We start from the raw sequence: 13,497 nt of genomic DNA on the forward strand, positions 1-13,497 counted from the left end.
TAATACATCTTGGAAAACATTATTACTGATTTTACAAAAAATTCACAACTAAAAGAGTATACATGCAATTCATAAAACAGATCACAAACAAAACTATTATAGATCATTCATCTACAAAAACAAGCTTGGATTCCACTTGAGTAGACAAGACCAGACAACTTTTAAGAAGTTCAGACGACTTCTAAGAAGTCCAGACGACTTCCAGGAAGTTCAGACGACTTTGCCAGAAGACTTTTAGGAAGTTCAGACGACTTCCAGACGACTTTACAGGAAGTCCAGACGACTTTACAGGAAGTCCAGACGACTTTTAGGAAGTCCAGACGACTTCCAGACGACTTCCAGATGACTTCCAGACGACTAACAAGTAAGTCGTCCCAGAAGTTTTCCAGATCTGAAAAACCTGCATATTAAATCCAGATCTGAAAAACCTGCATATTCAAAAACGTTCAAATGGCTTAAAAACAGAAAAAAATGAGTGGAAGATTATATAAATCTACCTTTACAGAACACACAAAAATACATATCTAAAAATAATAGATCTACCTTTAAATTAGTGGAAGATGAGTACCAAATAATTAAAAACCTGCAAAAAAAAAATAGATTAGTAACAAAGACATGAGACAAAATTGAAAAATTCATATAAAGTTTGGTGTTTTCAAGTCAAAGAGATTAGAGTGGGTTTGGAGAGTTTTAGTTTGGGAAAAAAGTAAGAACTTTATACAACAAGAAGTTACCAAATGAAGAAAAATCAGACATAAGAACTTACCAAAACGCTCAGAAAAATCCAGACGACTTCCTAGAAGTCCAGACGACTTCCTGGAAGTCCAGACGACTTCCTGGAAGTCCAGACGACTTCCTGGAAGTCCAGACGACTTCCAGGAAGTCCAGACGACTTCCTGGAAGTCCAGACGACTTTGTCAGAAGACTTCCAGATGACTTCCAGACGACTTCCAGACGACTAACAGGTAAGTCGTCCCAGAAGTCTTCCAGATCTGAAAAACCTGCACATCAAATCCAGATCTGAAAAACCTGCATATTCAAAAACGTTCAAATGACTTAAAAATAGAGAAAATGAGTGGAAGATTAGATAAATCTACATTTATAGAACACACAAAAATACATATCTAAAATTAATAGATCTACCTCTAAATTAGTGGAAGATGAGTACCATTTGATTAAAAACCTGCAAAAGAGATAGATTAGTAAGAAATACATGAGACAAAACTGAAAAATTCATATAAAGTTTGGTGTTTTCAAGTCAAAGAGATTAGAGAGAGGTTGGAGAGTTTTAGAATGATGAACATTACATTTTTGTTGCAGCCATTTGAGAGGAGGAGAGAGAATGTGTAAATTTTTCTTTATATAGGGAGACAAAAAATCCAATTAGATTAAATATTTTTGACTCAGACGACTTCCTGGACGACTTACATTTCAGTCGTCTGGTGAAGAAATTAAAACAGACGACTTACATGTAAGTCGTCCAGAAGAGTTTAATATTTTTAGCGGGAAATTAAATATTTTTAGCGGGAAACTAAAATAGAAGACTTTCCAGACGACTTACAAGTAAGTCGTCTGGACGACTGAAATATACGTCGTCCGGGTAAATTATTTAACAGACGACTGAAATATAAGTCGTCCACACCCTAAACATAACCCCTAAACTTAATTATCTAATTAAACACTTCATAAAACCAAATCAAACTTGAAAAGTGTTTACTATACACAGAAATAAACACATATAGGTGAAAACTAATTTTTGAAAAAAACATTTTAGTTTTCCAAAATCTAACCCTAACAATACATACAATACTACAACATATGTTTGCCAAACTCCTAAACCAAAGTATTTCATGATTCACTACTTCCACTCATATATCTTCAAAACAAATCAATTTTATCATATCTTAATTTATATCAGTTAAAACTGTTTATAATTACTTGATTTTTATTTTTTACGCATCTAAATATTTTTTTACAAGATTTATAAATTATTTTTAAAATAAACTGGTACCAGACGACTTACACTTCAGTCGTCCAGACGACTTACACTTCAGTCGTCCAGACGACTTACACTTCAGTCGTCCAGACGACTTCCAACATCTCAGACGACTCAGACGATTTACTGGGGCTATATTCGTAAAAATGGCTTCTGTTTTTTTGTTTGGTCACAAGGGGCTGAGCTGTAATTTCACTAGGCTTTTAGGTTAGTTTTGCATTTGATTCAAGTTTGGGTATAGGTTTGGAATTAAAATCAAGTTGTGGGTTAGTTTTGGCAAAAACCCCCATATATTTGGTATTTTTATTATATATATTTTAAAATTAATTTTTATTCAATTATTATGATCCTGATCCGTAATTCAAAGCGCTAAATTTCCTTTATCAATAATTTTTTTATGTTTATTCATTTAAGATAATAACTATATATATATAAAAAAAAGTTTTAAGATAAGTTAATTTTATACATGAATTATCTAATTTACTAATGTTAACCCGTTCTACCAACATATTCTATTTCTAGCATAAATTTTTAATGTTTGTAAAAATAAAATATATTAATTTATCAGTTTAAAATAATTTTATCATATTTAGTTAAATAAAATGTTTTATTATAAAATGATAGATATAACTATAAAATAGTAAAATTTGATATAATTTTTTTCATTTATAAAAGATAACTGAGTATATATATACTAATGTATAATAACATTAATTTCATTACTAATTACAAAATTAGTGAAACTATTTATATACAATTTTTGATAATTAAGATATTTTTATAATGTTTTTCAAACATTTGTTAAAAAAATATATTTATATTTATATTTTAAATAAAAAGATATCAAATTATATTATGATTTAAGTAGTTAAAAGATTATATATTAGCATTAAGGAAATACATTTAATAAAAAAATTTAAATGATGATCCAAATAAAAATATCGCACATGAATCAATGTGAGTTTGTTAACCAATCCAGGTTTTTAGGAGTCGATGTTATATTAGGAATGATATATTATTAATTCATATTATTAGTAATAAATGAATGATAATTGATTTCTAGCAAGGGTCCATTTTAAAAAAAAATCACACATGAATCAAGGTTGTGACTTCTGTTTTAATATATAAGATTATAAATAATCGAATATTAACTTCTGAAATATTTTCCGTGTATGTGCATATAAATATATACCAAATGTATCACATGTACAACAGAACTCACATATAAATAAATAAACAAAAACTCACATATAAATACAGTAAGAACTCTATAAATTAATAATGTTGAGATTATGATATTTTATTAATTTATAGAGTTATTAATTTACAAAAGTTTCTTTTATAGATTTATTTGTTTTAAAATATATTTTTCTAAAATAAGAAAATATTGTTTAGTGTATATACATTAACTAAATTTTTGAAGACATTCATATTTTTTTGTTATATTATTGGGTGTATAGAAAATATGTTTCATAGAATTTAAATGTGGTTTTAGATATAATTTTAATATAACTCATAAAATTAAATTAAAATTTTAAAGTATGAAGATAATTTTATTGTAAATATCAAATAAACAATATAATGATTTGTTGTACTTATATATAAAATGTATATATATATAAGTTATTAATTTATAATTTTAATGAAACCATATAATTACATAGAATTTTCTGAAAAATTTATCTTTTTTATCTTATTTTGTGTGATATTTTGAACTGATCCCATTATTAATTTGTGGTGTTTATTATTTTACCGATTATTAATTTATAAAGTTTATACTGTAGATCTAAATGATCCAACCAACTATCCATGGTGGTGATCTGCCATATGATTTATCGTCGGTTAGGCGTTCGCCTCACCTGATTTTTCGAGCATGGATATTAGTGAAATGTTATTTCCTCTTTAAGGCAATTTTAAAACATTATGTAGGGATATCAAGTGGGCTTTCGCAGTTTAGCTTGGTACAAAACCTACAAAACTCGTAAATATTTGAGTTATGTCTGGCTTGGCTTTAAAATATTTTAAAGCTCGACCCGGTGCATTGTACGACTTCTCAGGATTCTCGAAATAATTTATTAAATTTTATTCTAATATAAAATCATTTCAAACTTACAAGAGCGTTTTTCATATGCTTTAAATCATATTATCAGAAAAAAAAATTAGTGAGTTTTGAATATTCAAATGTAAATTAACACTAAGTACATAAGAAAATAAATTATGATTTTGTATTCTAGAGAAAAATAATGTTCTCCACGAAGAAGAATGCACATTTGTCAAATTTATGATGTCTCTTATAATAATGATCATATATTAAAGTATATTCACAGTTTTCATATTTGGTTTACTAGAATTTGGATAAGAAATTTGTAATTATTAAGAACGGCTCTTTCCGAATGCTACTAATTTCCGGACCGACCCTAACTCAAGCTGACTTAAACCCAAAATATCTCATCCACGATGTATCCGTCCAAGATGAACAATCCATGGCTCCATGCCGAGCTCATATGTAAGAATCGGATTGCGTCCAAATCGGCTCTGCTCACTTAGAACCAGCCCTTCAAGACATCTTACGTGCCGATTTAGTCCATGATCCGGTGATGCCCTCCACCCTAATTCCGCCTTATGGGCCAGTGTGTAGATTGTTGATCCAAAGTGCCTTATGTTCTCATAGATAAGAAAGTTACACTGTTGACGTATTATTTCTATAATTCCTATTTTTGATTAGTTCCTTCTCCAGCGAATGCCTGGTCATTGCTATTTGTATTTGCTAGTGTGTTCTTAAATGTAGCGTGCATAGTTTATTCCTTTCCAATTACCCTGTTGACGTATTAATCTAAGAACTTAAGAAACATTCCATCAATCTCATAACTAGCTGTTTCAAGTAGAACAAGTTTTTATATTGTCCACTGTCTCTTATTATTTTCACATATTTTTCATTTAAATTCTGCAAAGTCTTGTTCTCCTTTCCGATAACATTATTGAGTACATGTTTTCTTAGCAACGAGACTTCTTCTCGAAGTATTTTGTGATACAATGGTTCTGAAGATGCGTTCAAGAATTCAAGTCTGCATGCTCCTGATTTTGACTTTTTGCCAAATTTGTTCTGTTTCAGCGCTAACAAATGGTTTAGACGGTAAGTATACTAAGATGATGATCCGAGTTATTCAGATATAGGAATATTTATTTCTTTTAAAAATTGGCGCAGCTTCTGCTTTACAAGCCTTGAAGAGTGAATGGACCAGGTTTCCTGAGAATTGGAAAGGTTCTGATCCTTGTGGAACCAATTGGGTTGGAATTACATGTAACAATAACAACCACGTTATTTCAATGTAACAGTTATGCCTTTTCTTTTTGCTGTTTGTTTCTAATAATTCTACGCAGATGCTAACGTTGCGTTGTTGCTTGTTGAAGATCATTAGGCAACCTTAACTTGGAAGGAAAGCTTTCTGCCGATATTTCTTCGTTGGCTGAACTGCAGATCTTGTAGGTCTTCCTTCTTTATTTTGGTGCATAAAATGGATTTTTTTCTCAACTTATAATCCAATACTTTTTCTCAAAAAGAAAAAACTTGTAATCCAATATTTTTACAGGGATTTGACATCTAATTCTAAATTGTCTGGATCGCTTCCATCAAATATTGGTAACCTCAGGAAGTTGACTACCTTGTAAGAAATGAAGATGACCGTACTTATTTGTCTTATAATTTTTTTTATCTTGTCTTACTATTTATTTTGAGTATTTCTTTCTTTTTCTTCTGTCTCCAGGAACCTTATGGAATGCGGTTTCAGTGGTGAAATCCCCGAGTCCATAGGATCTCTAGAACAACTTATAACTCTGTAAGATTCTGATTGAAGCAAGTCTCTTTTTTTTATTCCGCTATATAAATCCATTAGTATTAATGTTTGTGTTTTCTCCGTACAGATCCCTGAACTCAAATAAATTTAGTGGAACAATTCCAGCTTCCATTGGACGATTATCTAAACTAAATTGGTTTGATATAGCTGACAATCAGATCGAAGGAACTATTCCAGTTTCTAATGGGACTTCTTCACCAGGACTGGACATGCTTCTTGAAACTAAGCATTTGTATGTATATAATACCAAATTTTCGCATTTCTCTTTGTATTTATAATCACACTCCTTTTTAGTTTACTTTACTCATTTTTACCTCTTCTTGCAGTCACTTTGGAAATAACAAGCTTTCTGGGGATATCCCAGAAAAGCTTTTCTCCTCGAACATGACTTTAATACATGTGTAAGTTTCAATAATACACGTAGAATAAAAAGGTTACGAGAAACAAAAAAGCGAGAGAGAGAGACTAGTAACTAAATAAGTGGGTAAATATTATTTGTTATTTTATCGTTAGGCTATTCGATGGAAACCAGTTCACAGGAAAAATCCCGAACAGCCTCGGCCTCGTTAAAACGTTGACAGTGTTGTAAGTAGTAAAAAAAGTTTTTTATTTTATAAAATTTCAAGTTTCCATTTATTTAATTATGCTACTTCTTTAATCTCAATGCTCTTATATTTGTTACAGACGCCTTGATAGGAATAAACTAACAGGAGATATTCCTTCAAGTCTAAATAATCTCACAGATCTGAATGAACTGTAAGTGAGCAACTAAAGTCTTGCTTTGCGTTTGTTGATGTAAATGAAAAGATGTGAAAGAGTTTGTAGTTCATTTCATATCAGGTACTTGGCTGACAACAGACTTACAGGTAGCCTTCCAAATTTAACAAGCTTGGCCAGTCTCTACACATTGTAAGTTTCTATATTTGTCTTCATCTATTGCTGCTGCTTAATTAACCCTCTAACTTCTTTATCAATCTACTTACATGGTGTAATGTGTTTATAACAGAGATGTGAGCAATAACCAATTAACATTCTCACTCATTCCATCATGGATCTCTACATTAGGCTCCCTGTCAACATTGTATGAATCTATCTTTCCTTTTCCTTCAATATATATTCTTGTGTATGCTTACAAAGAAAAAAATGGTCTTCTACTTGGTAGAAGGATGGAAGGGATCCAACTCGAAGGTCCAATACCAATCTTGCTCTTTGCCCCTACTCTATTGCAGACTGTGTGAGTAAAACTAAACATGAAACTTTCATTTGAGAAGCCAACTCACACTTGTATTAACTGGGTTGTTTTTTTAAATTGACTTTGCAGTGTATTAAAGCGCAATCAGTTAAATTCAACATTGGATTTTGGTACCAACTATAGCAAACAATTAGAGCTTGTGGATTTACAAAACAATGAAATAACTATTTATAAACCAGCAGCTAATAAAGGCATCCAAGTAATGTATGTATCACTTCACAAATATTTTTATTTTTTTGTCCAGTCAACTACTTATGATGTGTGTTAGTATTTTCACAGATTGGCAGATAATCCAGTGTGCCAAGAAGCAGGGAACCAACAGAGTGACTTCTGCAGAACAATCCAACATAATACTGATTTTTCTGTTCCACAAATAAACTGTTCACCATGTGGTCAAGGCAGGGAACCGAGTCCAGCGTGCCGCTGTGTGTATCCAATCACAGGAAAACTCATCTTCAGGTCTCCTTCCTTCTCAGGTTTTTCCAATAACACCAACTTCATAATGCTCCATCAGGGGATAGCAGATTTCTTTAGGGACCCCAGTTATCAAGTGGACTCCGTCGCCATCAGAAACTTTAGAGAGACTGCAACTGGTCATCAGCTTCTAGTAGACCTCTTGTTATTTCCATTGAACAAGGAGAGTTTTAATCAGACAGAAATGAATAGTGCTATTTCTGCGTTTAGCACTCATACATATGACCCTCCTGCAATATTTGGGCCTTACATTTTCAGAGCTGATCAGTACCGTCCGTTTTCTGGTATTATTGAAAAAGACAACACCACACAATCTAACCGGATCTAAAACTGGTTAACTCATCTACTCTGTATTTTTGACCCACGTGTAGGAGGTTCCATTTCAACAAACACTGGCATTATCATCGGAGCAGTAGTTGGTGCCGTGGTTCTTGTACTGTTGTTAACTATAGCTGGGATTTACCGTCTTAGGCAGAAGAAGAGAGCAGAGAAAGCCACTGGTCAAAATAATCCTTTTGGTAAGAATAAATGATTTTACTTTTACATAAGACTTTTCTTTGATTAGTGAAAATAATGACAATGTTTCTTGCAGCCAAATGGAATAAGAGTACAAGCAGTGTTGATGCTCCGCAGCTAATGGGAGCAAAAGCATTTACTTTTGAAGAGTTGAGGAAATGCACGGACAATTTCTCACCGGCAAATGATGTTGGAGGTGGAGGTTATGGCAAGGTTTGTATCTTTAATTACAATGGCCTCAGTTGAAACAAGAAATGGTATTAGTTTAAATCAAATCCCAATATGATGGTGAAACAGGTGTACAAAGGGATTCTTCCCTCTGGAAAACTCCTAGCAATCAAAAGAGCGCAACAAGGATCTTCACAAGGGGAGTTAGAATTTAAAACTGAGATTGAGCTTCTTTCAAGGGTCCATCATAAGAATGTTGTCAAGCTCTTAGGCTTTTGTTTTGATCGAAATGAACAAATGCTTGTATACGAGTACATTCCAAATGGCTCTCTTACAGACAGTCTATCAGGTAGTAAAAGCATATCCAATCACCTCATATATATATTTACCTCTATAATAACATTTAGAGTCAAATCGATTCCAACTCAACTCTATTTCATCCTCTAAAATATAGATTACTATTTTTCTTCTATATTTCTATTTTTTACTCTATAATTAGAAATCGATATTTTAGAATAATATATTGGAGTAACCTTCACCTATATTATAGAATTTCTCTATTTTAGAAGTAAATATAACAAAATACATTTGAGATGATCTAAGAATCCCTCTTCTTTTGTATATTAACCTCATTAGCTTTTATTAATTTTGATGATAATGCAGGCAAGAATGGTATTAGACTTGACTGGACAAGAAGGCTCAAAATAGCACTTGGGTCTAGCAGGGGTTTGGCTTATCTTCATGAGCTTGCTGATCCACCAATTATACACAGAGACATCAAATCAAATAATATACTACTTGATGAAAGTCTAAATGCAAAGGTTGCCGACTTTGGCCTCTCAAAACTTGTGGGAGACCCTGAGAAAAATCATGTGACAACACAAGTGAAAGGAACTATGGTGAGTAGAGAATCATTTATCCCTCTTTCTCACATACATTTAAACTCATGTTATTGTTTGTGTTATGGCTATCTAGATCAGATGCCCCCTACTAATATTTTTTTGCTACTAATAATATTGTTTCTCCAATAAAAAATGTTTCTAGATCTGCCCCTGAACTCGCGTTATAACTTGTGTTAGGGCTATCTGGATCCTGAGTACTACATGACGAATCAATTGACTGAGAAGAGCGATGTGTATGGGTTTGGTGTGGTGATGCTTGAGCTATTAACTGGTAAAAGTCCGATAGAGGGTGGAAAATATGTGGTGAGAGAGGTGAAGGCAAAAATGGATAAATCAATGAACTTGTATGACCTGCAAGAATTGGTGGACACGACTATCATTGCAAACAGTGGAAATCTAAACGGGTTTGAGAAGTATGTGGATCTTGCTTTGAGATGTGTGGATGGGGAAGGAGTGAAGAGACCATCCATGGGTGAGGTTGTCAAAGAGATTGAGAACATTATGCAGCTTGCGGGATTAAACCCTAATATTGATTCAGCGACTAATTCGAGAACGTACGAGGAAGCAAGCAAAGGATCTGGTGATCCTTATGGCAATGAAATCCAATGATTGAATTTTCTTTTGTGTGAACTCATAAATGCTTTCTTTCTTGATACTTTGATTTGTATTCAGTTTTATGATTGGATTAATCTATACTATTATTTATGAAGTGATTTAGCTTATTTGTCATGATTTCCCTAATTTTAGGTAGTTTTGTTTATTTGTCATGTTTTAATTAAGTTTAAACTAAATTATTAATTTATTAATAGTTTTTATTTGACTTCATAATTTATTAATTTAAATTATATAACTATAAAATATGTAATTAATGAAGTGATTTACCTTATTTGTCATGATTTCCATGATTTTGTAATTTTGTTTATTTATTATGTTTCAATTAGGTTTAAGCTGAGTCATTAATTTATTAACAGTTTTTTTATTTGAGTCCATAATTTATTAATTTAAATAATATAATTATAAAATATGTAATTAGGTATATAATTATTTTGATTTTGCTTATTTGTCATGTTTTCCCTGATTTTAGTCAATTTTGCTTATTTGTCATTTTTATTAGGTTTTAGCTTAGTCATTGATATATTAATAATTTTTAGTTGAATTACTAATTTATTAATTTTTAAAAAAATATCCGTAATGAATTTTATATATAATTAAAAACGAATTTTGATTTAATAATATTTAAATCTATATGTTATATTAAAAATTTTATTTTCTTATTTGTCATATTTTATTAGGTTTTAAGCCTTTATATAGGTCATTGATTTATTATTAGTTTTTGACTGAGTATTTATTAATTTTCAAAAAATCCGAAATGAATTTTACATATAATAAAACACGAATTTTATTTTAATAATATTAAATTTATATATTATAATAAATAATTAATTATAAACTAAGATAATAAAATTGTGAAAATATATTTAAAAATTAAGAGAATTCTTATATATATTGTATTACTATATGAAAACAATATTTTTATATTATAAAGTTAAAAAACTAAGATATAAAACAGGTTATAATTCAATATTAGTCAAACAAAAATATTTATATAAAGGTATTTTCTAAACTATTTCTAATATATGAGTGTTTTAAAACTTTTAACACAATAATGAGTACATAGTTTGATGAACGTTTTTTTGACATATATAAATAATTTGATGTTTCATTTAACTATTTAAAATCATAAATAATAACTTAACTTTTGGTTGAGTTCAAAACAAATTTTCTTGCCTTTACTTTAAACCAGTTTAGGTTTAATCAGTGAAACACTATAGGTTTAGTTGGTGACCACTAGAAGAATGAAAAAAATAAACAAAATAAAAAATAAAATTTTATTTTAGGAATTGAAAAAATAAAAAAAACATATGAATTTTTGTTCAATTTATTCCTTATCAAAATTGCATATGGAAATTTTTTCTTATAAATTTATCCCTCCATGGAAAATTTAGAAGAAAAAAATGGGATATACCTTTCATTAATTTGACTAAAATTTCAACATAAATGATATAAATTTTGAGGAACAAAGAATTCACCATAATATTTTTCCTTCAACATGTTCACCAATTAGAATATAATGCATATTTTTGGATTAATAAGACATAAAATAATTATTCGTAAGATGATTATGCCCGCATGTGCAGGCAAAACACCTAGTAAAAGTTAACAAAAAATATTTTTTATTTTGGTAGATTTATATGGATCTCAACGAATTTAATAAAATGTTGTTATCAGGTTTTCAAAGACTAAATAAGATCTTTGTGTTAGTGGAGCTTCCCCTAAATCAACATTCTACAAGTTCACCTATGATTCATTTGTCTGCCTGATCCTTCTCTTTTTATTTTATTGTAACTGTCCATATTTTAAACCAAGTTTAGGTGGATAAAAATGATTCAGAAGACCATCTTATCTGTCTGATTCCTTATACTCTTCTTATCAATTAGTCTTCTGAGTGTAGGCTATTATTATTTGTTTGGTTTCATGTTATATGAGTTTTAGATAGTCATTATGTCAAACCAATAGTTTTATATTATAATTTCTAAACGCGTGCAAAATTAAATCAAATTTAGATAATAGTTAAAGAAAAAGAAAAAAAAATTATCTAGACAAATCATTTCTCCACAATTTGGTCGACGGTGAAAGAAAATATTTTAAAAAAATTCCAATTTCAACTATTATTGAGTAAAAAAGAGGTATGGAATTGGAATTTTTTTGAATTCCAATTCTTTTTCTTTAACTATTATCTAAATTTGATTCCAATTCAAAAAAAATTCCAATTCCAAAAAGAGGTAAAAAAAGATCATAATAGTTAAAGACAAAAAAAATTCCAATTCCAATTCCAATCTCTACAATTTTGCATGCGTTTTGAAAACCAAGTAAATTATGAAGACAAATCATTTCTCGCAATAATATCCAAACGTTTTTTACTTGGTTTTGTAATCCTGTTCACTAGATTTTGACCCGCGCTTAGAAAGCGCGGGTTTATTTTTGAAATTAAATAAATTATTCCTATATAATTTCTATATAAGATAATGTATAGGTTTGGGTAGATTTACCTGGGTGCACTGAACCGTACCAAACTGGAAAAAAATCAAAATTAAGCTGAATTTCAAAAATAATCGAGCATATTATATATCTTTGGAACCGAAAAATAGAAACCGAAATAAGAACCAAATGAGTATCTAAATTTTTAAAATATAAATTATATACCTACAAATATTAATTATATTTTCTAAATAACCAAATATCCTAAAAATATTATTTATAAACCAAATTATGCAAAAAAAAAATTAATGACTTGAATATTTTTATTCAAATAATTAATAGTTAATTATTTATCATATACTTTTTCCAAACAACCTAAACTACCTGATTTAAGGCACAATATTTTACATTTGTGAAAATTCAATAAAACGTATTATATGCATTGTTGGAATTTGGAAAGTAAATAAACATGTTTTATTTAAACCAGACTTTTTTTTACTAATTCCATTTAAATCTCCAACTTGTTTAGACCCATTTGATATTTTTTTATGATAAGATTAATCATTTAATTCATATATAAGAATTTAAGATCAAATCTTAATAAATGATTGCATGTAATTAATTAAATTAATGTGATGATAAAAAAAATTAAATTAATGTTTCATAGTTGAATAATTGACATAAGGCTTTTAGTTTTTAATTCACGTAAAAATGAAAAAAAAATACTATACCCCAGAGGATTTTTCATTAAAACCAATATTAACATAACTAAACCATTAAAAATTTTATACTGTTAATAGAACTATATGTGGTAATAATCACGTCATGTATAAACATGCTTGAATAATCAAGTCTAATGAAATTTTCCAACAACCTTGTTTAAATAAATTTTTTAAAAATTATTCTCTTTTAGTAAGATAGATTTTTATTATAAATATATAATATATTTTAAGGTATAAACTAATCTTAGATAGAAACTTATAAAAGGAATTAGATAGTGTAAAGTATGAGTCATCAACATCAAAACATTAAACAATAGATATAAACTTATAAAACGAATATAAAACTATGGTCTCTAGTATCTCGTCAAACTATCATGCTCATCGAATGTTAACGTTCACAAATAATACATCTTAATATGTTTACAAAAAGATATGAGCTTAATAAATAAAAGGATTGACTAAATGATTGTTAGAGAAATAAAAGGTAACATCTTAAGTCTAATGAAAGGGTCCAACAACCTTGTATAAGTAGATTTTTTAAAACTCCTTCCCTTTTAATAGTATAGATTATTTA

The 13,497-nt window shown here is 29.5% G+C and overlaps 1 protein-coding gene across 1 annotated transcript; it reads left to right on the plus strand.

The window, feature by feature from the left end:
• Window positions 1-3,535: 3,535 nt before the first annotated feature.
• LOC106444189 (leucine-rich repeat receptor protein kinase HPCA1-like) lies at window positions 3,536-9,871 on the plus strand. The gene is made up of 19 exons (XM_048739785.1): window positions 3,536-5,129; window positions 5,202-5,325; window positions 5,408-5,479; window positions 5,587-5,661; window positions 5,761-5,832; window positions 5,918-6,082; window positions 6,177-6,251; window positions 6,364-6,435; window positions 6,535-6,606; window positions 6,691-6,759; window positions 6,857-6,931; window positions 7,013-7,084; window positions 7,172-7,306; window positions 7,382-7,860; window positions 7,948-8,094; window positions 8,169-8,305; window positions 8,390-8,609; window positions 8,924-9,159; window positions 9,340-9,871. The coding sequence occupies exons 1-19, from the start codon at window positions 5,030-5,032 to the stop codon at window positions 9,769-9,771; spliced, it is 2,829 nt and encodes a 942-aa protein (XP_048595742.1). The 5' UTR covers window positions 3,536-5,029; the 3' UTR covers window positions 9,772-9,871.
• Window positions 9,872-13,497: the final 3,626 nt, after the last annotated feature.

The sequence above is a fragment of the Brassica napus genome, chromosome A9 (assembly GCF_020379485.1).
Source record: "Brassica napus cultivar Da-Ae chromosome A9, Da-Ae, whole genome shotgun sequence".
NCBI lineage: Eukaryota > Viridiplantae > Streptophyta > Magnoliopsida > Brassicales > Brassicaceae > Brassica > Brassica napus.

Bases quoted from the DNA above. Each gene is read 5' to 3' on its own strand.
- LOC106444189 (XM_048739785.1), top strand. From the start codon at position 5,030: ATGGTTCTGAAGATGCGTTCAAGAATTCAAGTCTGCATGCTCCTGATT. The intron at 5,326-5,407 runs GTAACAGTTATG...TGCTTGTTGAAG, and splicing joins AACAACCACGTTATTTCAAT to ATCATTAGGCAACCTTAACT. The intron at 6,932-7,012 runs GTATGAATCTAT...TCTACTTGGTAG, and splicing joins TTAGGCTCCCTGTCAACATT to AAGGATGGAAGGGATCCAAC.